The sequence below is a fragment of the Chrysemys picta genome, chromosome 2 (genome assembly GCF_011386835.1).
Source record: "Chrysemys picta bellii isolate R12L10 chromosome 2, ASM1138683v2, whole genome shotgun sequence".
Taxonomy (NCBI): Eukaryota; Metazoa; Chordata; order Testudines; family Emydidae; genus Chrysemys; species Chrysemys picta.
The window spans coordinates 57,518,964-57,546,295 of record NC_088792.1 but is presented as its reverse complement, the minus strand read 5'-3'; the positions used below and the strand labels follow the sequence as shown (position 1 = coordinate 57,546,295).

General features: G+C 44.1%; 1 protein-coding gene across 2 annotated transcripts; it reads left to right on the top strand.

Annotated features, from left to right (window-relative positions):
* The first annotated feature begins 13 nt into the window (after positions 1 to 13).
* Positions 14 to 27,328, top strand: ANKMY2 (ankyrin repeat and MYND domain containing 2). Of its 2 annotated transcripts, XM_065583188.1 has the most exons (10): positions 18 to 245; positions 10,979 to 11,043; positions 14,229 to 14,367; positions 16,083 to 16,181; positions 17,450 to 17,610; positions 18,506 to 18,720; positions 19,984 to 20,119; positions 23,131 to 23,259; positions 24,737 to 24,878; positions 26,445 to 27,328. In XM_065583188.1, exons 1-10 carry the CDS (start codon positions 179 to 181, stop codon positions 26,666 to 26,668), a joined length of 1,377 nt encoding a protein of 458 aa, XP_065439260.1. In that variant the 5' UTR covers positions 18 to 178; the 3' UTR covers positions 26,669 to 27,328. The 2 variants fall into 2 exon arrangements, with proteins under 2 accessions (XP_065439261.1, XP_065439260.1); XM_065583189.1 differs by lacking the exon at positions 24,737 to 24,878 and having other exon boundaries at positions 14 to 245.
* The last annotated feature ends 4 nt before the right edge of the window (positions 27,329 to 27,332 follow it).

The following is a 27,332-nucleotide window of genomic DNA, read 5'->3' as shown; positions in this document are numbered from 1 at the left end:
TGTTCGGAAATCAAACCTCCGTGCGCGGTGAGGAGCGGCCGCCGCATCTGCCCCCCGCCGCCGGAGGCGGAATGGTTGGGCCCCCACCGGGGCGGGAACTGCTCCGAGGGGTGGGGAGCAGCGGGCACGCGGGGGCGCTGCTGGGTCTGGCCCCGCCGCGAGGCGCGGACGAGGCGCCATGGCTCCCCCCAGGAGAGGTGAGCTGAGCCCGGCGGAGAAGGAGCTGCTGGCGGTGATTGCCCGAGGTGAGGCTGCCCCTGCCCGTGGGGCGGGAGAGGCTTTAGCTGCTGAGCGCGGGCTCCCGTCCGGCGCTTGGACTGAGGCGGCTAGAGCCGGGGAGGAGGTTCCCGCACTAAAGGCCGGGAGTAGCCTGGCAGCCCCGCGAGCCCTCCGGCGCCTGGGGACCGCTGTAGAGCCCGGGGCCGCTCGGCCCCGCGTTCCCTGGCTGGGGGCGGGGTGAGCGTTACTGCGGCGTTGGCCGCTGGGCTGGTTGTTCGCTCTGGGTTACGGGGCCCCGGGCGCGGCCCCGGGGTGACTCTGGTTGGCCGGGGGGAGCCAGGCATGGATAGTGCAGCTTTGATGCTTAGGTCTCTCGCCGCGCAGAGACTAACACTAGAAAGGGGAATGTTTGTTTCCGCTTCCAGGGTCACTCTCGCTGCTGCAGCCCAGCTGCTCGCGGGGACGGAGTAAACCCCATTGGCGCGGCGGCTCCTGCAGGAAACACCAGCGATGGATCTGGGTCCGTTTCTCCCCCCACAAAAGGCACTGGGGGTTGAAACTCTAACCGCCTGCGCCCTGAAGGGCCGGGAGCTGCAGACTTTCCTGCCTCTCTTTCTCTGCCCCAGGCTCCAAACCCAACAGGTGTGGGTCACTGCAGCCCTATTTCCATCGCAAGCTCTCTGCTTGAGCAAACAGAAGAATCTAATCAGTTTCCCAGGGAACCAGCTGCCGTCTTCCCTGTTACTTTCCCTCTTGCTCGGTTTCCTCATACCCAGAGCCAGATTTAGGGGCAGGCGACTGCCTGGAGTGCCAGGCTTGGGGTGCTGCTTTTTCTTGTTAGTGACAGCAGGGAAAATAGAATGTTTGAAGTAACATGTTTCAGATGTTCTGTATGTGGATTTATTTTTCACTAGCCTAGACCTTTCTAGAATCTCATAGAACCTTCCAGGCTTTCTGAGAACTACATTTTCCTCGAACATCCTATAGTGTTGTTAGCCATGCCCTTGCAGGTATGTAAGGGACAGGGTGTCACTAGTCAATCAGTGAGATATAAGACTGAATCCAAGTGAAGTGAGAGCCCAGCTGCGATATTGTGAACCTTGTTCTGTTGTTTCAGAGTAGCAGCCGTGTTAGTCTGTATCCGCAAAAAGAAGAACAGGAGTACTTGTGGCACCTTAGAGACTAACAAATTTATTAGAGCATAAGCTTTCGTGGACTACAGCCCACTTCTTTGGATGCATATGTGTACTTGTGTTTTAAGACTTGAGAGTGTAAATAGTGACTAATAAAGGTCTCATTTAATGAGACACCAGAGATATCTATCAAACCCCTATCTACACAGCAATATACAATAAATACTATTACTTTTTTTGCCATGCTTAACATGTAATGTTTGATGACGTTCTAAGATTGCAGAACATAGACTTTTGCACTCCCTAATACTGTCTGTTTTCCATGTAGAAAATAAAAGATGCCCCCAAAGAAGCCTTCAGGAGCTCAATGTAGGAAGTAAAAAGCTCAATTGCAGTCTAGTTTGCAGCAAGGGGCAAATTTGATGGGAAAATATCTGAAACAGAACAACATAGACTGGACTTTAGGCCAGTAGTGATCGTCCCAGTGCAGAAGAAATTGAGCAAAGCATAAATGATGGAAGTCCTATTACTAAGGAATTATTAGATTTATCTCAAGGTAAAGAATGGAAATGTGAGGAAAGTGGTGGAGAATCATCCAGGTTTCCTGGCCATGTACAGGAGAGTGATGATAAAGAAGAATGTGGCTCACATGAAAAGGAGAGAAATTATAAAGAAGAATTAGGCTTGCATGATGACAGAAACAGCCGTGAGAAAAATTGCACACCACAGATCGATACATCAGAGCCTGCTTTATGACTGGCGATCCTAAACTCTACTGATATTGATCATGCCAGCAAAATCGAGGATATGACGTTTCCAGTAAATGAGCAGAACAGTTCTCAAAGTCACACTGCAAAAAAGTGCTTGGTAATGGTGAGAAACTGAATTGGCATTGATTAGTTTAATTGAAATTAACTGACAGTGTGTTCTGGTTTTGTTGCAAAATATTTGACAAGAATGCCAAATTGTTGTTTGTGCTTTCTGGGTAAAGTTACTGGCATAATTTAGCTGATGCTCTGAAGCAACCCCACCATTTTATGGCCTACTCCAAAAGGATGGAGGTCAAGTCCAGGCTCAAGCTGAAAAAATGCACAGACACAGAAACACAGCACTGGAAGAACGTGCTCGAGCATCTGATCTCAATTATCCTCTTCCTTGCAAACAAATAATTAGTCACAGTGAAAAGTTGTCATTTACAGTAAGATTAGATGACAAGGATGTCTGTATCCAAATAAACACTTGATCTGTTTACGGTCTGTGGATGCCTCCATTGGAAAAGGCCTAAAAGAACTGTTTATGAACATTTTGAATGGGAATAAAATAAAGCTTCAGGATTGCCGTGGCCAAGGCTATGACAATGGCATGGACATGAAGGTAAGAAATAGTGGCATCCAGGCAAGGATTCTTGCACTGAATCCAAGAGACTTCTTCGTGCCTTGTGGCTGTCATTCCCTCAATCTGGTTGTGTCAGATGGAGTGTCATCTTCTTTAGATTCAGTATCTCTCTTCAGAGTACTGCAAAGGATATATGTCCTGTTCAGCATCAACTATCAGGTGGAAAATCCTCACGGACAGTGTTACAAATCTGACCGGGAAGCCTCTAAGTGACAGTTGCTGGGATAGCCACATTGACAGCATAAGGCCAGTGAGGTACCAAGTGACTGAGATTTACAACACCCTGATGGAACTGGTACAGTCAAGTAAAGTCAAGGCCGGAATCTGACATGAGGCACAAAGCCTGGCAAACCAGTTCACTGACTTCAAATTTCTGGTCTCAAATGTGGTTGGGCACAATATTCTGTTCCAAGTAAATGTTGTAAGCAAGGACAGTCAATGGACATTGCGACCACCGCTACTACTTTGATGAGAAGCTGTCTTGAGTTCGTTGAGGCCTGCAAAGACAACCGATTTTAAGGTGCTATCACTGCTAAAGAAATGGTGGAAAACTTAGGAGTTGAGCCTGTATTCACCAGAAGGCAAGACTGTTTGGTTACAAAGGCAGAGATGACGCAATGGCAAGCTCAGAAGAAAAATTCGAGGGAGTTTTTTTTGTTGGCACTGCTCGAGTGTCCATCAAAGAAAGGTTCAGATAAATAAAGCACCACGAAAAGACCTGGGTTTTTTTTTTGTATGACCTTAGTAAGCTGCTGGAGGATAGGAAATCACTTTTGAACAATTGTATAGACGCTGACATGGGAATGTTTGGACGTCGCTGATAAAGACCTCTACGTTGAATTGGACAACGTCATCACATTTTGCCACACAGGAAGCACCCTCCACCCCAGGTTCTCAATTCATTTATGATGCAGAGCTGAAGGACATTTTTCCTAATGTGTGGATAGCTTTGAGGATTCTGCTTATGCTGCCAGTCACAGTCGCAAGTGGAGCACAGCTTTTCGAAGCTAAGGTTCATTAAAACATATCTTTGATCGAAGATGGCCGATGAAAGACTGACATCACTTGCTACTTTATTGCTTGAGAATGCCATTGGCCAGTCTTTGGATCTCTCTGACACGGTGCTTCAGTTTGTGAGGGCAAAGGCAAGAAAAGTGACCTTTTGAACTAAAGGACTAGGGTTAACATTCTAAGGCTGTCACCTACTGTAACACTATTTAATACTGGTCCACCCAATGTTGGTGCACAGTTCAGTTTCTTGATGTTAGTACATTTCAGTTATTTTTAAAATTAAATAGCTTCTATAAGCTTAGAGGAAACAAATTTTTGTTCGCTTTTATATGGCAGGAATACAGATTTACATATGCTAGCGTGCAAATTTATCGTCTTATACGACAGGGATAAAGCATGCATGCAAATCATCCATCAAAGTCATGAAATGAGCTACAAATGCAATAAAAAATAAGGTATTCAAAAGTTTAACAAATGGAGGGGGAATGCCATCTGGTCTAGGATCGGCTCTGTTCACACCCTACTGCTCACAGGGATCCATGTGGGCGAACAGCTTTTTATATCTGTTGGAGGTGACACAATGCTCACACAATGCTGGCTCCTTTCCCTCTTGTCCTAGCTCTACGTGGGGGAACACAAATAATTCAGGTTCTGAATCAGTCCTGCCCCAGATTTAGAGAGGATTTATTATGTTGTGTAGTTGGTAGGTATGGGGATGTCTCGCTGCAAATTTTTACACTTACACACACATACCCTCCTATTGTACGCATTGCACTAGCATGTTCCCTGGCTAATATCTAAACAGCTAATGGCTTCTTTGTAGTGTGTTTCAGTGTGCTAACTTCTCAAAAACACTTCCCATCAAATAATATTATTAATGCTGGGCCCTTAATATTTTTCATCTGTTACTATCCTGGCCAAGGAAAATGACATCACTTTTCACGCTGATCTGTGGCCATACAGGATCCAAAATGTAGTTTCCTGAATCTATATATATATGAACGTGACCTGAGGATGAGCCTGTTCAACACATTGCTGATGTCTGCTTCCTTCTTTAGTTCCAGATGCTGACCACTTGCTATTCATAAACAGCAAGTGGAACAGGGGACTTAGGTTTTTGTTTGCCTGTTTGTTCTGCAGAGAGACTTTTGGAGACTTGAAATCTAGTAATTTTTTTTTAATCTGCTCTTGACTTTTTAAAAGCCTGAACAGGAAATTATAATGTTTTTCTTTGGCCTATTAGCATATGAAAGACCCACAAAAATAGAGGAAACTGATTTTACAAGGGAAACGGGGAAACTGACAGTGCAGTCAAATGCACAAAGTAACCCTACTGAGTGTGGTGGAAGGGGAAAGGAAACAGACTTTTTTCCTTCTAATTTCTGTCAGTTACAGTAAACTTCAGAGCAGGCCTGCACAACTCGTAAAGCGGCGAGGGCCATATTACTCCAAAGAAAACAGCTGAGGGCCGAAACCCCCCGGCCCCGCGGAAACACCTCCACCCCCCCCCCAGCCCCACAGAAACAACCCCTCCTTCCTCAGCACCACCCCGCGGCTCCCCCCCCACCCCAGCTCACCTCCGCTCCGCCTCTGAACACTCCGCCCTGCTTCTCCCCCTCCCCCCCCTCCCCCGCTTCCCGCGAATCAGCTGTTCGCGCGGGAAGCCTGGGAGGGCAGAGAAGCAAGCGGCAGCTTCGTGCTCAAGCCGAGGGAGGCGGAGACGGAGCGGAGGTGAGCTGGGGTGGGGGGAGCCGCCCGCGCCACAGCAGGTAACCCGGGGGGGGAGGGGCGCAAAGGGGAACCGCTCCCCGCCCCAGCTCACCTCCGCTCCGCCTCCCTGGGCCTGAGTGCGAAGCCGCCGCTTGCTTCTCAGCCCTCCCAGGCTTCCTGCGTGAACAGCTGATTCGCGGGAAGCGGGGGGACTACAAGCTCAGCCTGACCCAGTGCTCCAGGCACTGTGCGGTGGCGGCGTGGCCCAGCTCTAGCCAAGCGGCGCGGCTGTAGCGCCGCCAGCCACCTCCAGGCAGCGCGGTAAGGGAGCAGGGAGGGGGTGTTGGATAGAGGGCAGGGGAGTTCAGAGGGGTGGTGGATAGGGGTCGGTGCGGTCAGAGGGCAGGGAACAGGGGGATTGAATGGGGGCAAGGGTCCCAGGGGGCAGTCAGGAAGGAGCAAGGGTTGGATGAGGCGGTGGGAGGCAGTCAGGGGCAGGGGTTCCAAGGGTGGTCAGGGGACAGGGAGAAGGGGTGGTTGGATGGGGCAGGAGTCCCAGGGGGCCATCAGGAATGAGAGGAGGGGTTGGATGGGGTGGTGGGGGGCAGTCAGGGGACAGGGAAGGGGGGTAGATGGGGCAAGGGTCCCGGGGGGGCATCAAGGAACGCGGGGGGTTGGATGGGGCAGGAATCCCGGGGGGGGGGGGGGGGGGCCAAAAAGCGCTCAGGAGTGGGGCGGTGGCTGAGCCCCGTGTCCCGCTGGGGGGGGGGGGGGGGGGCGAGGGCTTCGTGCCCGTGTCCTGCTTGGGGCAGTGTCGCGCGAGGGCTCCATGTCCTGCTTGAGGCCTGGGGGGTGCGGCGCTGCGCGCGGGCTCCGTGTCCCGCTTGAGGTAGGGGGGGGCTGGCAGCGCACGAGGGCTCTGTCCCGCTTGGGGCAGGAGGGGGTGGAGATGCGGCAGCGCGCGAGCGCTCCATCCCCGTGTCCCGCTTGGGGGGGGTGGGGGTGGAGGCGCGGCAGCGCGCGAGCGCTCCATCCCCGTGTCCCGCTTGGGGCGGGGGAGGGGAGGGGGAGGCGGCAGCGCGCAAGGGCTCCCTGCCCGTGTCCCACTTGGGGCGGGGGGGGGGCGGCAGCGCAGGAGGGCTCCATCCCCGTGTCCCACGAGGGCGCAAAAATATCCTGGCGCCGGCGCCTGGGGGGGCCTGAAAGCCCCGCCCCCGCAGCTCTGATTGGGCTGGACTCAGCCGCCCGCATTGCTGGCTCCTGTCGGCGGGTAGGCACGCCACCAGGAGCTGCCCCAGGAAGCACCGCCACGGCAGCCTCGGGACTTTGTGTGCGTGGGGTTTGGAATCCCCCTGCGGGCCGCACAGTGAGCCCCTGCGGGCCGCATGTTGTGCAGGCCTGCTTCAGAGCTACTGTTAGCAATAGTAAGCAAACAACTTGCAAATAGTTGACAGTGCTCCTCTAATAAAAATGAACATGATCACAGTATTTTCCAATTACTTACAATTTGCACAATTATAATTACTTAAAAATAAAACTTTAAGGCAAGTAATATAATTTTAAAACTTCGCCATAAGACTATGGACCACATCTTAAACACAGATAAGCTTTAAAATATTTTCATCCCATTCTTTGTTATAAATGTAAGCCAGGGATCGGCAACCTTTGGCTCGCGGCCCGTCAGGGAAATCCGCTGGTGGGCTGGGACGGTTTGTTTACCTGCAGTGTCCGCAGGTTCAGCCGATTGCAGCTCCCACTGGCCGCGGTTCGCAGTTACAGGCCAATGGTGGCTGCGGGAAGCGGCCTGGGCCAAGGGATGTGCTGGTCGCCAAAAAGTTAATAAGCTTGTGCATAGGTCTTTTTTGCAAGATTGGGGTCCTAAGTGATGCACTGGAAATCTTTTTAACAATCAAATGTTTGTCATCATTAATGGTTTTGATTTACTTGCATTTCAGCTTGGATCAAAAAACAAAACAAACAAAGCTAAAGTGTCTGGTTCTCAGATGTTACCACAATGGATTTAAACATTTCAACAAAACAGCAATGTTTTTAAATATCTTAATTTAACAGTTCTAATAATACTGGGTTTTTTTACTTTATAAAAACTAATTTGGGGGCTAAACTAATGGACAATGGGCCTCATTTCACTCAGCATATTTAGCTGCATGGCTGTGAAGAACACTGAGGCGAAATGTCTCTAGATTTACCCTCTTTGTACAACCCCGATTTCCTGGAAAATCACACAAAAGGAAGCTTGTTATGGTGTGATCTGACTGCACTAAATAGTTATTTAAAACAAATTATCTGTCACTTGGCATGCTTTCCTGGGGAGGGGATGAAGTAAAGACAAAGTCTCAAGTATTGTTATGCTGAAAGGTTGCTTTAGAGAACACCTACATATCTCATTCTCCAACACCCCATCCCCCTTCCCTGTTTTCTGTTCAGTTATGGCCTGATCCAAAGCCAGTAGAACCTAAAGGAGTCTTTACGTTGACTGCAGTGGGCTTTGGATCAAGCTTGTATCCCTGTGGCTCAATAGAAAGGATTTTGTAGGCAAAAGTTTGAGACTTATGCAGGCACAGCCTATTCTGTTCTTCAAACTCTAAAAAATTAGTCTTTAGAAAAATAACTTGTCTGCACTTTGGTTTGCTTATGCACAAGGCAAACAAACATTCCCACAACCTAACTGCTGAAGTATTTATTATTATCTGTCTTTGTTTAACCAACTCATGCCAGGTAATTTTATTTTTATGATGTCATATTTTTGGATTCTTTTTGTCCCATGAACAAAAGGATGGGCTTTCATTTGTTTGTCATTAAATAATGGATATTGGTTTAGGACACTGGTAGAGTGGGAGTTTGGGGGCTGGGCTGGAGATTAGACACAGTTCTGTCTTTTGGTCTTGATGACCACTCGCTCAAGAAATACAGTCATTATGTCTGACATGGATATATTATAGTAGTAATGTCCCACTAATTTGACTTCGAAACCAGTTCCCATAGAACCCAAGGTCAGAACAATTTAGTATTTAATACGGTACTATCATCACTTGCATTGTCTTTGATGAATTAGGATCTCAGATCTTCTGCTACTACTGTCAGAATAATGATACAGAACCAGGCTTTTTAAAAGATTAGAATTTGAATTTCAAAAGTGAGATATTTGCCCTGCATTCTTGTAAATGTAGTTCATAACCTTTTTATTTTAAGTTTGGGATTTTTACTATCAACTTACTTTTTTGCACATCCCACTTTCTTCATCAATAGTAGCTATAAAATCAAACATCTTCAACATAATACACACCTTAAAATTTGTATACAGCACAAATAGTATGATCAACAGGAAAACTACATCAAAATTATTTTATGAATGGCTTTTTTATAAAATCATCTTAAGACATAAGTATGAAAGTGCTATCCAGAAACAACAAAACCATTATCTCTTATTCCAACCTGGAAATCTATCACACACCAGAGAAATATCCAAGTTTAAATGCACTTAGAATTTTCCTCGAATATTTCTTGCCTTGGTCACCGACGAACCCACTTCCCTCCCTTATTCCATCTCTTCTCACACACACCCATATCTACTGTACTTACCGCATATACTCGTTCATAAGCCGAATATTTTTGGTAAAAAAGTGACGCATCAAAGAGCAGCGGTCAGCTTATAAACGGGTCTACACCAAAATTTGATGATTTTAAACTCTATGGAATCATTGAATTGAATATCTAATACAATGTCGTTTTGTTTGTCGTTTTGTTTACCTGGAGCGTCTGCAGGCATGGAGCCCCTCAGCTCCTTGTGGCTGCAGTTTGCCGTTCCCAGCCAATGGCGTGCCACTTCCCGCAGCTCCCATTGGCTGGGAACGGCGAACCACAGCCACAGGGAGCTGAAGGGCTCCATGCCTGCAGACGCTGCAAGTAAACAAAACGTCCCGACCCGCCAGCGACTTACCCTGACGAGCCGGGAGCCAAAGTTTGCCAACCCCTGAAATATAGGGTCAGCTTATGAAAGGGTTATACAGTTTTTGTTATTTTTACCTAACCATCTGAGGGGGTTGGCTTATAAATGAACGGGCTAATGAACGAGTATATACGTATCATTATGAAAATGATTTCAGGACACATACACACTCCTTCCTCACAGAAAATACTCAGACCTTTTAGAGTGAATTCAGCTTGTGGAACCAGTATGGTAAGCTGCCGTTACAACACACTTTTTTGGATTTGAATTTTAGAGTGGGTGGGTTGGTTTGTTTTTTGGCCAGAGTAGAAAGGGGTGTTGCAAATGTAAACCAAAAAAAAAGTAAATTATAAATCATTCTTCATTCTGACAAACAAAGATTTCAAAGCACAGTAATACCTCTCAATCTAATTAATATTCAAAGTTACTGGGAGAAGAATGTTAGTCATTAGTTAAAGGCTTTGATATCTATGTGAACGTTTATATACAATACCTTAAAACATTCCCTTTGTATTTATTTACCAAGTCAGAGCTGTCCTGATACAACTTATGAAAAAAGATATATTAATTTCCCAAGCTCAAGTTTATAGAATAGTCTAATTGCTTCACATAAGCAATTTTCTTTAATCATAGAACTTGGAAGGGACCTCGAGAGGTCATCTAGTCCAGTCCCCTGCACTCATGGCAGGACTAATTATCTAGACCATTCCTGACAGGTGTTTGTCTAACCTGCTCTTAAAAATTTCCAATGATGGAGACTCCACAACCTCCATTCCAGTGCTTAACCACCATGACAGTTAGGAAGTTTTTCCTAATGTCCAACCTAAACCTCCCTTGCTGCAATTTAAGCCCATTGCTTCTTGTCCAATCCTCAGAGGTTTAAGAAAAACAATTTTTCTTCCTCCTCCTTGTAACAACCTTTTACATACTTGAAAACTGTTATCATGTCCCCTCTCAATCTTCTCTTCTCTAGACTAAACAAACCCAGTTTTTTCAATCTTCCCTCACAGGTCATGTTTTCTAGACCTTTGATCATTTTTGTTGCTCTTCTCTGAACTCTCTCCAATTTGTCCACATCCACACAGTACTCCAGTTGAGGCCTAATCAGAGCAGAGTAGAGCGGAAGAATTACTTCTCGTGTCCTGCTTATAACACTCCTGCTAATACGTTCCATAATGATGTTGGCTTTTTTTTTGCAACAGCGTTGCACTGTTGACTCATATTTAGCTTGTGGTCCACTATGACCCCTAGATCCCTTTCTGCAGGACTCCTTCCTGGGCAGTCATTTCCCATTAATTCAAGTCTTCTAATTACTTTACTTTGATTTTAAAAACTTCTTGGCTTTTAACTTCTAGAATGTAATATTATTCATCCCTGAATTTCTTCATGCTTGGTATCAAATTTAGTCTGAGTATTTCATTTAAAATCAGAAATAGAAAGATTTTGCATTGCTTTGATTCTTCATTTCCTCCTTTTTAACCCCTTACTTTTGATGGAACACCATTTTATTTTATTTTTAACCTCTTACTTATTTTTTTTTAAGGAAACACTGAAGAAGCTGGAAGGCTCTTGGGCAGCAAGAATGTCCGTGTCAATTGCTTGGATGAGGTACAACAAAACTTCTAAATTAAAAGTATCTTAGTGGGTCTATCAAGGAGAAGTATCAAGTTGGAAAGCTATTTAGAGGTCTGCAGGCTTCCAAGGAGCTAAATAACTCTATAATTTAGCACACAGGAAGTGGCAGACTTCTGAATAGCTTTTCAACCTGCAGCTATTAGTAAGCCTCTGAACTACTCTTAATCTATAAAAGTATTTCAGAGGATTAATATCTTTAAGCTTAGATGTAGTATGTGTTTTCTCTCAAATTCTCTACAGGCTTTGTTGGCAGGTGAAATGGTATAACATGAAGCCCACAAAGAGCTTGTAATCTGCACTTCCTATTGCATTTCTTCCAAGTTTTAATTCTGAAAGAAGTCATGCTATCGCAGGTTATCCCTGTATTTTCAAGCAAATTCTGCATTATTGGATAACTGTGCCATCAAAACAACGGTGCTTTGCCCTACAGCATGCATGCTGGCTGACTAAGGAGCCAGTGGCATTGACTAGCTCTGAAGTGGGTACAGCCCTCTTTAGGGGAAGGGAGGAAAGAGAGAGGACAGTATAGAAGTCTCAAGGACCAACACAGACCATTTAATATGCAACATGTTAGTCTAGGGTTACCATACATCCGGGTTTTCCTGGACACAGCCTCTTTTGGAGCTTCCTTTCTCTGTCCATGCAGATTTTTCAAATAACAGGAAATGTCCAGGGTTTTTGCACAGCAGACAAGGTGGAGCTCAGAAAGAGCCCCGATTGGTCCGCTTCCTGATTGGTCCCTCCCCTGCATCTGCAGCTGATTGGTCGATTCCCCTGCAAGCCACAGCTGCCAGATCTCGCCCACCCAGGCCCCAGCTTCGAGGCATGGGGAGGGGGTCCTGCAGGGAGGTGCTGAGTGACGGCTGTTGCTGCATCCTGGGCTTGCACCAGCCGCCCTACTACCATGACATCAGGATCGCCTCTTCCCTCCGCTCCCGCTCACCCCACTGTAGCAGTGTCCTCTTTTTTGGGAACCTGAAATACAGTAACTCTATGTTAGTGCGTGTTAAAAATCACACCCTGTAGAATGCATTACCCCTAGACATTGCCTAAGTCTAAGCTATGCTCCCTCTTCTGCTCCCTCTTCCCGAAAACCCTTAAGCTCAAAAACTATACTACAATTTCAAGCGGATATCTGCTCCCAAGGATTATTATGCATTCTTATCTATATTTGGCCCAGTGCAATTGCAGGGAGGAGGGTGGGGTGTCAAGGTTTCTGGATGCTTTCTTGAGAAATGATCGTTAAGGCTACATTTTAGTCATGGGTATTTTTAGTAAAAGTCATGGACAGGTCATGGGCAGTAAACAAAAATTCATGGTCCATGACCTGTCCATGACTTGTACTATATACCCCAGACTAAATTTTGAGTGCTCTGGGGGGCGGGGGCCAGCCCGGGGTTTCTTGGCGGGGGGGGTGGCAGCGCATAGCCTGGGACCTATGCTGCCGCTGGGGGAAGGTGGGGTGTGGGGGTGGCAGGCTTCCTACCTGGCTCCGCATGGCGACATGTTCCTAGGCAGAGGCACAGCCAGGGGGCTCCACGCACTGCCTCCGCCCCGAGTGCCAGCTCTGCAGCTCCCATTGGCCAGGAACCGTGGGCAATGGGAGCTGCGGGTGTGGGCAGCACGCAGAGCCCCCTGACCCCTCCGCCTAGGAGACGAGGTAGGGACATGTCGCTGGTTCTGGGGAGCCTCCTGAGGTAAGCATTGCCCGGAGCCCCCTCTCACACCCAAACTCCTGCTGCAGGGAGGGGCACGGCCTGAGACTACCCCAGCAGCAGCCCGTGCGGCTGGTGCAGGGGCTGCCCAAACTGTTCAGGGGCCCCTGGGCCAGCCACATCAGCCACTGCAAAAGTCATAGAGATCCCAGAAAGTCACGGAATCCATGACAGATTTGCAGCCTTAATGATCGTATGCTCACTGTTGACCCTACTGTATAGCATTAGACGCTGTCCCCCAGACTGAGCACTAAACTAACCACCTGATTAGATTATTTCAAACTTGTGACCTTTCCTAATGCAGGGCTGGCTGCATGCACACAGCTGTCTAAACTCAATGATCTGGATTACAAAATGGAGACTGTCCCGTCCAGACACTTTCGTTTAGAAACCGTGACTCACTAAAATGAATTCCTCTCAATTCTCCAGTATTAGGAGGGGGTATGTTGCTATACCTCATACTTTCAATAAGAAGTTTCAGAGTGGTAGCCATGTTAGTCTGTATCAGCAAAAAGAATGAGGAGTACTTGTGGCACCTTAGATACTAACAAATTTATTTGGGCACAAGTTGTTCAATTAGAAGTGTTTGTAATTTTCATTCACTTTTCAATCAAGGTCAGGTTATAGTCCTCACAACAAGTCATCCTGGTTGCTAAAGCATCCCTTAAGATTAGGCTAGAGTGGGGAAGTATACACTAATGTAGCTACATAGTTGTAGTTGCATCAGTACCCCTAATGCAGACACACTGAACCATTTACTGCAGCTCACCCCTTTTTTTGCACAATTGAAATGGGTTTACAGAAGGAGTTAGAACCTGTATGACTACACTGCTGTAGTTACACCAGAGAAGTTCTGGGGAAAAACCTTCAGCTACTGGGTGAACCCTTCCCTCATATTTTTGGTATTGCAAATAGGTGGTAAGTGGGAGGGAGGAGTGGTAATACAGTTACAGCTCCATCAATTATAATTAAGAATTGACAGCATGACTTTCACAGTTGGGTGTCTATAAATCGTGGTAATAGACTGAGAGGAGCCTGAACTAAATATTCTTACTCCCACATGTGTGCAGTGGAAAAAACTTTCATTTGCCAACCTAGGAGGCTGGCAACTTTCCTAGGTTTATAGGGTATAATCTGTCTTTAACGCTGAGTACATGTAGAGGCCTTTGGCAAATGGCGATAGGTATTTTGCATGGTAATAATACAGAATAAAAGATATGCAAATAAAACAGTGTAATGAATGAGTGTGAAATCCATTATACATACAGTATAGTCCTTTTACCCAACACTTTGCTTTATGGTTTGGTTTTGTTAACCCACACGTCAAATGAGGCATTGTACATGGGTATGTAATTTCCAGGTGGGAGTCTTGAACAGTACAAAGATCTATAAATGTAATTACCACAAGTGCGTATATTTCTTTCTTGATTCTTCTCTCATTAGCATGGCATGACCCCTTTAATGCATGCAGCATACAAAGCGAAAGCTGACATGTGCAGGTTGCTCTTGCGGTATGGAGCGGATGTTAACTGCAATGAACACGAGCATGGATATACTGCCTTGATGTTTGCTGGACTCTCAGGTAAACTCTTTCGAAATTTGTATTTTCAAATTTTTATAATATTGCTATCTAGACAACAGGCCTATGAACAGGTTGCAATATTTCATAATTCAGGACACTGCCTTAGGATGGAATAATAAAAAGATGTTATTACTTAAGTAATGGGTGGGTCTGTGTAACTGCAGAAGTACTAGTAGAACCCAGTATGCAGGAAAGATGCTGTTGACTTATTTTGTCCTATATTAAGTTGATTTGCTCATCTATTTGAGGCATATGCTATATAATTCCTAGTGTATAGGGAGGAATACTGCCATACTTAGTCCTGGAGCCTTAAAATTCCATCTGTCATGCAATGATTTTCCTGCACAGCAGGGTGAATTCTGTTTAATTACATTGAGTTCCTATGAAAGACACTCCCTTACTGAAGGATGGGTGGAGTTTTAAGACTCTCCAACTGTAGCTTTTAATAAGCAAAGCTATTTTAATACTACTGAGGCTTGTCAAATTTAGTCTTTCTGCAAGTCTTGGGCTGCAAGCAGATTATAGTTCCTCTGAATGTATTTAGCGAAACTTTGGCAAGGGATAGATCCCTCACCCAATTTCCTTCCTCTAGGGATTGATCACTAATAGTTCACTGCGTGTATCTGATTCTTGAACTTTGAGTTCAATTTGTTAGTTGTCACTGGTCATATGGTATTGTTCCTGTTCCCTGATTTAGATAAGCAATAATTCTCTTACAATCAGTTGAAGGGCTTTAAATCTCTGAATGAGCGGTAGAAGATAAGGATTAGGGAAGTTTGACTCTTTTTAAACTTCTTCCTTTCTGGGTCACTCAGATCTTTCCCAAAGCATAATTCCCAGAGAAATTAATATAAACTCCTAGCTTGGTGTGGAGACATTAGTGTAAGATATTAGTTAGACGTAGAGTGAAATCAGTGGCCCACAATCTCCAGTATGAATACTCGTGGATGTTAGTTTTCAGACTTTTAATCTTTGAGCTCAAAAAGAAGTGAGCACAGCTGAAGCAGTGTCACTCTAAAATTAGAGCAAATGCAAGAAACATTTATATTTTTTTCTCCTTTATAGTCACGTCACCCTAGTCAGCAGTCCCACAAAAACAGAAAGTAAAGGAAGAGCACATCTGGAAAATAGAACCAAGAAGCCTGGTCACAAGTGTCTTTATTAGTCTCCCTGAAGGGCACCAGTTAAGTGATATAATTTTGCCAACAAATTTAGCTTCATCTTATTTATTTGGTATTTATCCCAGCCTGAACACCTAGTTCCCATTGGGAAGAAAGGAACAATCTGTTCTCTGCTCTACACTTCTGCTCCATAATAGTACTGAATTTGTTCTTCTCTTAGAAGACAAGATGCTGTAGTTGTACTGTCAAACTAGAATAGCAGGGCTTGCATCTATATTGCTACCCACTTGGGGGGCAAATCTTGGCATTGAGAGATACACACTTGATTCAGTGGGAATTGAACATGTGTAACTGAGGGCAGAATCCGAGCCTGAGAGTGTGAATTTTTATTCCTTGGGCTTTGCAAATAAGAGAAAAATACTGTTGGCGCTTTAATCCACTGTTTTAAACCAAGGACATCAAGGATTTGTTGTGTCAGTGTTGTCCCTTTTAGGTCTTGAAGTTCAACTTGAAATTAGTTACTGGTCTTCTCAAATTATGTGCATCTACAAAAGACAAAACAAAACTCTGTATTTCTTCTCTCTTCAAATACAGGCAGCAAAGAAATCACCTGGATGATGTTAGAGGCTGGAGCAGAGACTGATGCTGTCAACTCTGTGGGAAGGACAGCAGCTCAGATGGCTGCCTTTGTGGGTAAATTGAAATGATCTCCTAATTTTCACCAGGGCTATAAAATTATATGGTTTGGTGGATTAAACTGTTTATTCTTGGAGGAACATTACTTCACATTTCTGCATTAATTGATTACAAACAGAGGATTAGATTTTATTCCATGTCTCCTCCTATAATGAGTGAGCAGACAGTCAGATTTCATTCTCAACAATGTTAGAACATCTATGATCCTCCACTCTGCTGAAATATGCGAAGATAGTTGCTACTGTGCTAAAAGTGTGTAAATTACACTAGGTCGTCACTTTCCAAACCATGAAACAGACTGGGAAGTTCTAATGTAGACTTTGCCACTGACTTGCTGTGGATGAGTCATTTCACCCTTTGCTCAGTTTCCCCATCTATAAAAAGGGAAATAATATTTACCAGCCTGCATCCCAGGGGTGTTAGGAGAATTGTCCAGCAAGTTTTATTTATCTAATGGTTACAGCAGGGTACTGTAGACCTGAGATCTGTTTCCAGCTCTGCTATTGATTTGCTGTGTGTCTTTGGGCAAAGCACAAAGCCAGTCTGTGCCTCTCTTTTCCCATCTATAAAATGAAGATCCTTATGCACCTTTGCAAAGTGCTTTGAGATATTTATATGGCACTTATTATCCAAATACAAAGTATGAATATAGCACCTATTCTCTTGCTGTCCAAAAGAAGATATGTGATTAAGACTCTCTAGTTTCTCTGGTTACCTGTTCCTTTCTCATAAATTATCTAGTGCTCTAAATCCTGAGATTGATGATGTCCAGTTCCAACAACCAGTGTCTCGTCTCTTCTCTTCTCTTAACACAACCTTGAGGAACTGTTCTGATGTGTCTTAGGCCTCCCCTGTTTACATCCCATGCATCCTATAGACAATGCTCTGACCTATTTTTGTGAATAGATTACTCTCTCAAAATGAATAGCAGGAGGGCACAATTGCCAGAGAGCTCCTCTTGAAAATTTGCTGACACCAATATGGCAGACCCCTGTATGTTTTTGAATAAGAAAATATGTGGGGATTATTGAGAGGAATACTGATCCCCTCATGGCTTAATCTTAAATATATTGTTAAAGGATCTTGGGGAGAAGAAATTAGGGGGGTTTCTCTCTCAGTCCCTACAGCCTGACATCTTATATGTACTTGTTTACTGCCAAAAGTTAAAAATTGTGCTAAACCAGCTCCTGTGGAGATTGGGGGAGGGTGGAGTAATAACTAAATTACATTTTCACTCTTAATGGCTTTTTTTTTTTTTTTTTTAGGTCAACATGATTGCGTGACCATCATCAACAACTTCTTTCCACGGGAAAGGCTAGACTACTACACTAAACCACAAGGACTAGATAAAGAACCAAAACTGCCAGTGAAGTTAGCTGGGCCTCTTCACAAAATTATTACTACTACAAACTTGCATCCTGTTAAGGTGCAGTAATGTGTACATCTTTTTTATTGGCATAGGACCAGATTCTGTAACTCTTGTGTTGAGAATTAGCGTATTGATAAAGGGATTACTTGCAAAATAAGGTGATCTTTGAAATGAGAAGGCATGGCAGAATCTGGCCCATAATTAAGAATATTAAATCTGAGATATCAAACTAATTGGTATTATTCCATACTATGCAAGAGATCATGAGATTTAGTATGGTACAGGTAAGTCAGAAACTGAGCTCACATGTCTGGTCACAGATTCATACTCTTGAAATAAATGCTTAAACCCATTTTACATTTCCTTCCTTCTTTTAGTGGAAAATTCAGGCAACATCCAGTCCTCAATTAATGTGTGTCACTTCAGCTGTCTTACTACTACTTTTTTTTTCTTTAATCCCTATTTCATTGCAGTAATGTCTGTTGCTGCGACTTTTGAACATATGTGCAGTTGACTTATGTTTTTACCTGTTGGTATAACAGTCAAAAAAAAAAAAAAGCTATATCTTGTGGCTTATTTCTATGTGTAGCTCAGAAAATAAGTAGCCCTAAATTCCTACAGCTTACGATTGAAAGTTAGCATTTGTCAGCTATCACCAATCTGAGATGCCATAGTTTTCATCTGCATTTAAAATAGGAAATAGTTCAGGTACCATTGTGGTATCTATGGCATGTGCAAGTAGGTAATTATGTACAGCATTACTTAGAGTAGCAATTTGGGCACCTGTCTTTGAAAGTGTTTAGTTCAGTGTATGAACAGTCTATTTACTGCACTCTAGGCTTATTTTAGGCTAACTCTATTTTCATCCATGTAACCTACATGCTTTAACTCACATGCTTAAAGGAAAAAAGGGTTCCTCATTACATTAAACGCTCTTCACTGTTCCCTGTAGATTGTGCTGCTGGTCAAAGAGAACCCCCTATTGGCAGAAGTAGAAGCACTGCTGAAATGCTACAGGGTGTTGGACCTGATTTGTGAGAAATGCATGAAGCAAAGAGATATGAATGAAGTACTGGCTATTAAAATGCACTATATCAGTTGCATCTTCCAGAAATGTATTAATTTTCTCAAAGAGCGAGAGGATAAACTGGATGGATTAATCAAAAGGTATGCATTTATACAGAATTTAAAAGGAGTCTGAGGATCTATACATAAATTAATTTTATACATATCAAAAATAATGTGCCTATTAGGGTGAAGTGAAGCTGGAGCATTGGTTAGTTTGGGGTTTAAAAACTACCAAGATTAAATTGCATTATTTAAAAGATTCCAGTTTAGCATTGTCCAGGGGACCCCTGATCCCCTACCACTTATGTACAAAAGGCATCCAGTACTCATTACTCCTGGGGGAATTCTACACCACTGCGCAATGCAGAATTTTGCAGAAATTAATGTGTCGCAGAATTTCCTTCTTTCGGAAATGGGCGGCAGAAATGTTGACTGCCCCTAGGGGCTGATGGCAGGGCTGGCTTTAGGCCGATTCCCCAGAATCGGGCCCCGCGCCTTAGGTGCCTTTTTAATTTTTTAATTTTTTTACTCATCTGGTGGCAGTCCGCTCCGGGTCTTTGGCGGCATTTTGGCAGCGGGGGGTCTGCTCCGGGTCTGTGCGGGGGGGGTCCGCACTGGGATTTCGGTGGCAGGTGATCCTTCAGTGCTGCGGAAGACCCAGAGCAGACCCCGTGCCGCCGAAGACCCGGAGCAGACCCCCTGCCGCCGAAGTGCCGCCGAAGTGCCGCCGAAGCTGTGGACCGCCGCCAGGCATTCGAATCGGGCCCCGCAGTTCCTAAAGCCGGCCCTGGCTGCTGGACCCAGCAGAACCCAGCTCACAAATAGAAGACAAGGCTGAGGAGAGTGGGAGGGAACTTGGAGGATTCCCAGCAGCTGCAGTTCCCAGCACAACCTGAAGGAAGGAGGCAGTGCACAGGAAACTCCATACAAACCTGGAACCCAGCATCAGGCTATTCCCCCACCCTCCACCCTCTGGATCCCTGGGCTCTAGGAGGGTAGTGGATGCAAGTGTCTGGGCTGGAGGGGCCAGGGCTGGGCTCTGAGGGGAGGGCATTGCTGATATTGGGGTAGGTAGTCGAAATACAGTGGGTAGGCGTTTCCACAACTTAGCTGTAATTTTATTTTATACTTCAAAATTGTTGTGTAATTACGTACAAAAAGCTTCTTTTGCATTTTTAACTTCACAGTGATTTTGAGAATATAGGATTTACTTTGAATCTGAATTTTAGCATAAAATTACAGTATGAGGAAGGTAGCCAGGGGGACAGCGGAATAAATAACAGCCTGGACCATGCTTGTTAGTAAACGCGAATCATTAGTTGCTAATGGATTTTCATTTAATTTTTGCTTTAAAATTTTCAGTCTATTGAAAGGCAGAGATACAGATGGTTTTCCTGTGTATCAAGAGAAGCTTATCAGAGAGTGCATTCGAAAGTTTCCTTACTGTGAAGCTACCCTGCTCCAGCAGCTGGTGAGAAGTATTGCTCCAGTTGAAATTGTAAGTGTCTCTCATTAAGCAAATAAGCGCTATTTTATAAACAGATTAACTTCGATATCCCACATAGTAAAATCCCGATTATTCAATTGAATTTAACATGTCTTTGTGTCCCTTGACTTATGTTCTCTAGGATGCAAAAGTTTTGAATGTCCCCTGAGAGATTTAAAAAAAAAAAATTGGGATTCTAGGGAATTCTTCTTTAACAAATATAGTAGAAGCTCTGACCTCTGACAATTGGGTTTCGTCTAGTTTCTGTTTCCCTACTGTGGCTTTGACTGTGGAACATTATTTATTAAAAATCTTCACATCAGAAAACTAGAGCAGAGTATTCTGATGCCAGCACTTCGTATTTCTCTCCATTTGGGGAGGAGGCGAGAGATACTCTCTCTCCCTGTTTCTCCTTGCAAAACTCACTCCATAAATTCAGTGGTGTTACATAGCTTAATAGTCTTATCCTGCACTTGGGCAAAACAGCAAGGGGTGTAAGGACTGCAGGATCTCTTGGGACTCTTGCAGTCATTATTTCCAATGGGCCAGAAGTGAATGGAAATAGGTGATGATAACTTGGAAGAAAAGCATCTTTTTGAAACTGCCTTTATGAGCGGAAGAAGCAAAATGAACAGCTGTTGGTGTCCAGTGCCATGGATGCCTAGTAAGAAAACTAACTTTACATCTTCCCATATGTGTCTGATAGGAGACTCTCTTTAAAGAGTGTTTTAATTGGCTTATAATAAATTTTGTAAGAGACTTATTTTTCAGAGGAAAGCACATCAGCATCTATTTCTGAAAGCTATGCAGTACGTGTGTTAAGATAGGGATGATAATTAATTTTGTGACACAACTGTTATACACTTTAATGAATTAAAAATATCCTTCATCTTACAGGGATCCAATAAATTTGACTGTTCTGTAGTTTAATTTCTGCAGTAGTAATTTATCTAGATCAGAACAAAAGACAGCACAATGATTTGAATGTTCATACAAAGCAACAAAGAGTCCTGTGGCATCTTAAAGACTAACAGATGTATTGGAGCATAAGCTTTCGTGGGTGAATGCGCACTTCGTCAGACCCATGTTCTCTTATGTATGGACGCTTATGCTTCAATACATCTGTTAGTCTTTGAGGTGCCACAGGACTCTTTGTTGCTTTTTACAGATCCAGATTAACTCTGATACTTGACATAATGTTCATACACTGTCTCAAACTGTTTAAGGCCCCCTTACAGCGGTTTCTTCTATTTTTTTCTCTATTCCTGGCAATCTCCTCTTCCCCTACCAACTCCCTTCAAATGAATCTGTTTCATTGCACAGCTTTGACACTCTTGGGCGTACCTATAAAACTCTAGAAGAATCTGTGCTATCAGTTATGTTTGCCCAGGAGTACTTGATCTTAGGCATGCATAATTATGCAGATCCAGTATGAGAAAAACCCAGCCTCTTGTGTAGCAATTACTGTCTTTCTCAGATGATGTAATGGTTTTAGATTTATTTTTGAGCTGGATCAACTTGTTTGATCTTCCTCCTCACCCCCCCGCCCCCAGTGTTAGCATAATTCCAAGAAGGGATTCTTAACACTTTCATAACATTACCAAAGTAGTATATAATGATGGCTACTGCTTGTACTTTTTGAAGGAGCAGGATGTCTGTAAATTGTATCTAGTATTTTAAAGATTCCAGGTTGCAAATATTCAGTTTGGAATATTTGAAGACATGGAACACTCCAGTACGTCAGTGCCAAGAGAAACTTCTCTTTCTAGCCAGTACAGACACTAATTTGCACAATCCTGCTGCATATTCTTTACAAACTGCCAACCCTAAGTGAAAAGAATATCACAAAGTACAGTTCATTAGTTCATCAACAAATACATTAACAGGATGTTTTAATGACAAAACAACTAAAACAATGGAACATCGCATATGTTCTCTGATATCAAGACACGTGGGCATCTGTGTGAAATAAAATGAAGTGGTGCCCCATTATGCAGAGATACTGGAGAACTGCTTCACCAGATGCCACAAATGGGAGTGAATACAAAAAAAATTTACATGTTAATTTCAGCAGCATTAGATACAGGGACAATATCCATTGTTTCCAAATGGGAAAAGAACCTCAACTGGGAAAGACATTCTCTTTTAACGTTTCTTCAAGCAATGGCACATAAAGTGTTTAAAAAACATTCCATGGGAAAAAGCTTTTTGTTTATAGGCTCACAAAGGATACTTTGTAGTAAGTGCAGGAAAATATTAAATGTGACATTAAGAAGTCCTTTGTGCTCTATCTAAAGTCACACTTAATGCTAAAGTGGTACTAGTAGATACAGCTTTTCAACTGTAGATATGCTTCATCAGAAGCATAGATGTTGCTGTGTTTGTGTACTGTTATCCTTTAGGGCTAATGCTGCCCAAGACTAATGGTGCACAGCTCCCCTTGAAGTCATCAGGTGTTGTGCATGTTTAGCCAAGGGTAGAATTTGGTCCTTTATATCATAGACTTACTGGAGCAGCTACAGTATTTTGAAAGCTACTATAAAAGCTCTGAAATCCTGGCCATCAGAGTTTTTGCAGATCACTTGGTGGAAAGAAGTGGTGAGGGAGGATTTTGCACATCCACTACTTTCTAAAGTGATGGCAGTATTGGAATGTGGGTTTAAATATTAATTCTAAACTGATTAGCCTAAAATTGGATTCAAGCTTCTAAGATGAAATAAAATAATTTCTATCCCCCTTCTTTAGAAACTGCAGACTAGACAAACCTAACCTACAGCTGTTTGTGTAAGTGTAATGAATGATAATAGTGGAGGGTCCTGCATTACGGCTGGGTTCACATGATTAGTTTTCTGTTCCTGTTGCTACAACAGAAACTTCAGTGAAAATGCATAGAGCCACCAGGCATCTTGCTCTTAAGTTACAAATTACCAAAACTTCTTGCTAAATATACAAGTCATATTTCTGCAGTCTTTAAATTATGTTTTTTCTCCTCTTTATTGCCCAACTTTTCCCTCTTTCCTCAGGGCTCTGATCCTACTGCTTTCTCTGTACTTACACAAGCTATTACTGGCCAAGTGGGCTTTGTGGATGCTGAATTCTGTACAACCTGTGGGGGAAAAGGAGCAGACAAAAGATGTTCAGTATGTAAGATGGTAAGAGACTGTAGTTTAAAAAATCTGGAAGTTGAAGATGTGCCTTATTTCTAGTCTGAATTTGCCTGATTTTTAATGGTGAGACTAATTAACCATTGGAACAATTTACCAAGGGTCAGGGTGGATTCTCCGTCAGTGACAATTTTTAAATCAAGATCAGATGTTTTTCTAAAAGATATGCTCTTGAAATTATTTTGGGAAGTTCTATGGCCTGTGCTATACAGGAGGTCATACTAGACCAGAGATGGGCAAACTATGGCCCACGGGCCACATCCGGCGCGCGGGACCGTCCTGCCCGGCCCTGGAGCTCCCGGCCGGGGAGGCTAGCCCCCCCAGCCCCTCCCCCGCAGCCTCAGCTCGCCGTGCCGCCAGCGCTCTGGGCAGCGGGGCTACAAGCTCCTGCCGGGCAGCGCGGCAGCGAGAGTCGCCAGCTGTAGTGTATTAAATTTTTCCCTGTAGGAATGTGCTAATTATGGAGCACCAGGACAGGCAGCTGTAAGTAGCACACCGTAAGTAGCACATTCCTACAGGGAGCAATTTAATACACTGCACCCAGGTAGGGAAGGCTGTGCCTCCCCAAACAGCCTGGCCCCTGCATTCCCTATCCGCCCCCTCCCACTTCCCACTCCCTTGACTGCCCTCCTCAGAACCCCCGACCCCTCCAATCCCCCCTGCTCCTTGTCCCCTGACTGCCCCCTCCTGGACCCCCTGCCCCTAACCGCCCCCCCCAAAACCCCACCCCCATCCAAACCCCCCTGTCCCGACTGCCCCGATCCCATCCACAGCCCCGCCCCCTGACAGGCCCACCGGGACTCCCTGCCCCTTATCCAACCCCTCCTGCTCTCCGCCCCCTTACCGTGCCACTCAGAGCACCAGGACTGGCAGCCGTAAGTAGCACATTCATACGGGGAGCAATTTAATACACTACACCTGCCCTCCATACAGTTTCGGAACCCCAATGTGGCCCTCAGGCCAAAAAGTTTGCCCACCCCTGTACTAGACGATGACAATTGATGGTCTCTTCTGGCCTTGTCATCTCTGAATATATTACTGCCAGTCTGGAAAAGGAAGGTTACTTACCAGTAATTGTAGCTCTTTGAGAAATGCCCCTGTATGTTCAGACTCAGGAGATACCTGCACCACAAGCAGGTGCTTTGTATCTTGAATCCAAGAAGTAGGAATATTTAAAGCCCCAAATAAGACACTGTGGGTTAGAGGGTGGAATTACAATACATTGTGGATTTCCTATATTAATTACAATAGAACAATAGTTTCCTTTTTGAGATAATGTATAGAATACCCACTCTGAAATTACAATTATAAACAGTTAATAAGGTCACACAAAGTAGTACTCTTAGGCTATATAACATATTGTTCCAATATCCTGATTAAATGTTTAGCTTTATCTCCCCATAAAGTTAAACTATTGTACTGCCCTGTTATATGAAGGTAAAGTAATGGCTCTGGAAAATTTCAGGTTATTTATTGTGACCAGAACTGCCAGAAAATACACTGGTTTACCCACAAAAAAGTTTGTAAGACGCTGAAGGAAGCTCATGAGAAGCAAGAGCTAGAAGCTGCCAAAGAAAAACGGAGACAAGAAAAAAAGCAAGAGAGAGGTTAGGATTTACAGTTTGCTAACTAAAATTAATCCTGCACTAACAAATTCTACTACAAGAAGCAAAAGTAAATTCTATTACTGCATGTACTAAGTGAGGTTTAAGAGAATGTCTTGGTTGGTAGAAAAAAATGGCAGTACTTGTTGGAATGCTTAACTTCTTATTTGTGAAGGCATAACTTTGTATACAATAACAGAAATACACATGACTCTTGAGTACAATCGGGCACCAGGAATTCTAACTTTGCTGTTTCAAATCTTAAAGCTCTGATCAAAAAACCTGAAATCCTAATTGTATAACTTCACTGTATAACTGGAAGACCAAGTGACAAGTTGAATAATAAAAACAAAACCGCCAATCCACACACTAACCCACTGTCCAAAAGGTTAACTCTGAAGTTAATTCTTCGCTACATTGTGGGTATGGGGAGAGGAACAAGGAACTCTTGTGTGAATATGTAGGGGGTGGCTATTTGGTTGTTTTGGGTTCTTTCCTTACAACCACTAACAAAATGACAAACTCTGAAAATCCTGCAACAGAGTAAAAATGCCTAACACCCTTCCTCCAAAACAATTTTTCTGTATGTAATTCAAAGGAAAGTCCCTGAAGTAGCATACATGCTCATTCTCACTTCCCTTCCCCATTTTATTATCACTACTTTATATGTTTTAACTTTATTGTAGGCAGTTACAAAATACAGGAGCCATGTCATTCTTGCCTTACTCACAGGAGAGTAGCTCTCCTCAGTTGGGCTGTGAAAATACTACTGCAGAGCAGTTACTAGTATATCAGAAAACACACCACCTAGTGACCATCTCATGTAAATTTAAGGAGCCAAAATGGGCTTTTTTAATCACTCTGACCCCTAAGTAGACCCTAGAGGTTGGGGGTACAGGAGGGTGCTCTGGGCTGGGACCAAGCGGTTTGGAGGGTGGGGGAGGGGGAGTCAGGGCTGGGGCAGGGGTTTGGGGCGCAGGAGGGGGTCAGGGTGCAGACTCCAGGCAGCACTTACCTCAAGCAGCTCCCAGAAGCAGCAGCAGCATGTCCCCCCTATGGCTCCTAAGCAGAGGCATGGCCAGGCGGCCCTGTCTGCAGGCACTGTCCCTGCAGCTCCCATTGGCTGCAGTTCCCAGCAGGGGGTGGCGCTTGGGGCTGGGGCAGTTTGTGGAGCCCTCTGGCTGCCTCTACGCTTAGGAGCCAGAGGAAGAACATGCTGCTGCTTCTGGGAGCTGCGCGGAGTGGGACAAGCCCCAGACCCCGCTCCCCAGCGGGAGCTCGAGGCCTGGATGCAGCCCCCAGGCCATAGTTTGTTTACCCCTGCCTTAGGCAGAATTCCTGTGTCTAAGGTCACTTAATGTAGTCCTGCTTCCTTATTACTTTTAGAAAAATAAATATTAGGAAACTTGTTTGATAGCAGGGTGAATAAACTTCTCAGTGAAACAAAGAGAACATACCTGCCAAATTCAGCCTTAAGAATAACAATGTCCACTTCTTGTGTGGGTGTTCCAGGGGTTTGTTGATGATGGGGTTTATGAGGTGTGTGTGTCTTTTTTTTTTTTTTGTTAGATGAAGCACAGGCAGCTGATCCTAGTTCCACAAATGAGGAGCAGTCAGACCTTCACCCAGGAGCTACCAAAGAAGTGGATCCAAATCATGCAGTTGACAGAACAGAGGAAAGTGTGCTTAACAATGAGCCAGCAGCCCCACAACCTCGTCCTGACAATCAGTCTAAAAGCGAGACCAGCTTAGCTGACATTGCTGTGCAAAAAGTTCAAGAATCTGAAGAGTAAGATGATAGTGGGGAGGGGACTGAAGTCTTGGCTGAAGTCCCTGTACTTCAGTGTCACAATGCATATTCTAAGTTGAATATGTTTATAGCCCTCACTGCATAGCATATGCAAGACTTCCTGTGTGAGATAGCATACGTCTCTTTTTTTCCCTTGAGTTAAGAAATAGGCCAGCATAATCACATACTTTAGACTACATTATAAGTTGTCAAGACAAATCATTTATACTCTGGTCAATACTATATTTGCATATATCTCTCTGGTTGTACCTACAATAAGTGTAGTAAACCTATGTGAATATCTGTGGAAAATAAGCCACTTGCTAGTGAAATGGGAAAACATTCAAATCACTTGGATTATCCTTGTTTTCAAAAATTAAAATCCTATATATAGTAAATTAAAGATTTTTCTCCACATGCAATAAAATTGAAGCTGAGAGAGTCTTATGAAGTCATATGGGAGTTTAGCAGTTAAATATCTTTACAACTCTTCACAATATAATTTTTTTTTATTATTTTTATTTTATTTTTTTTGAGAGTCTTCATCTGGATTCTGAACACTCTTCACTGTCTTTACTGTGATTAGTTAGTTTCCGCTATTGGTGCACAGCAATATATAATTTGTCTGTTTTGTGACAATTTTCATTAAATGATACTGTTGATACAGC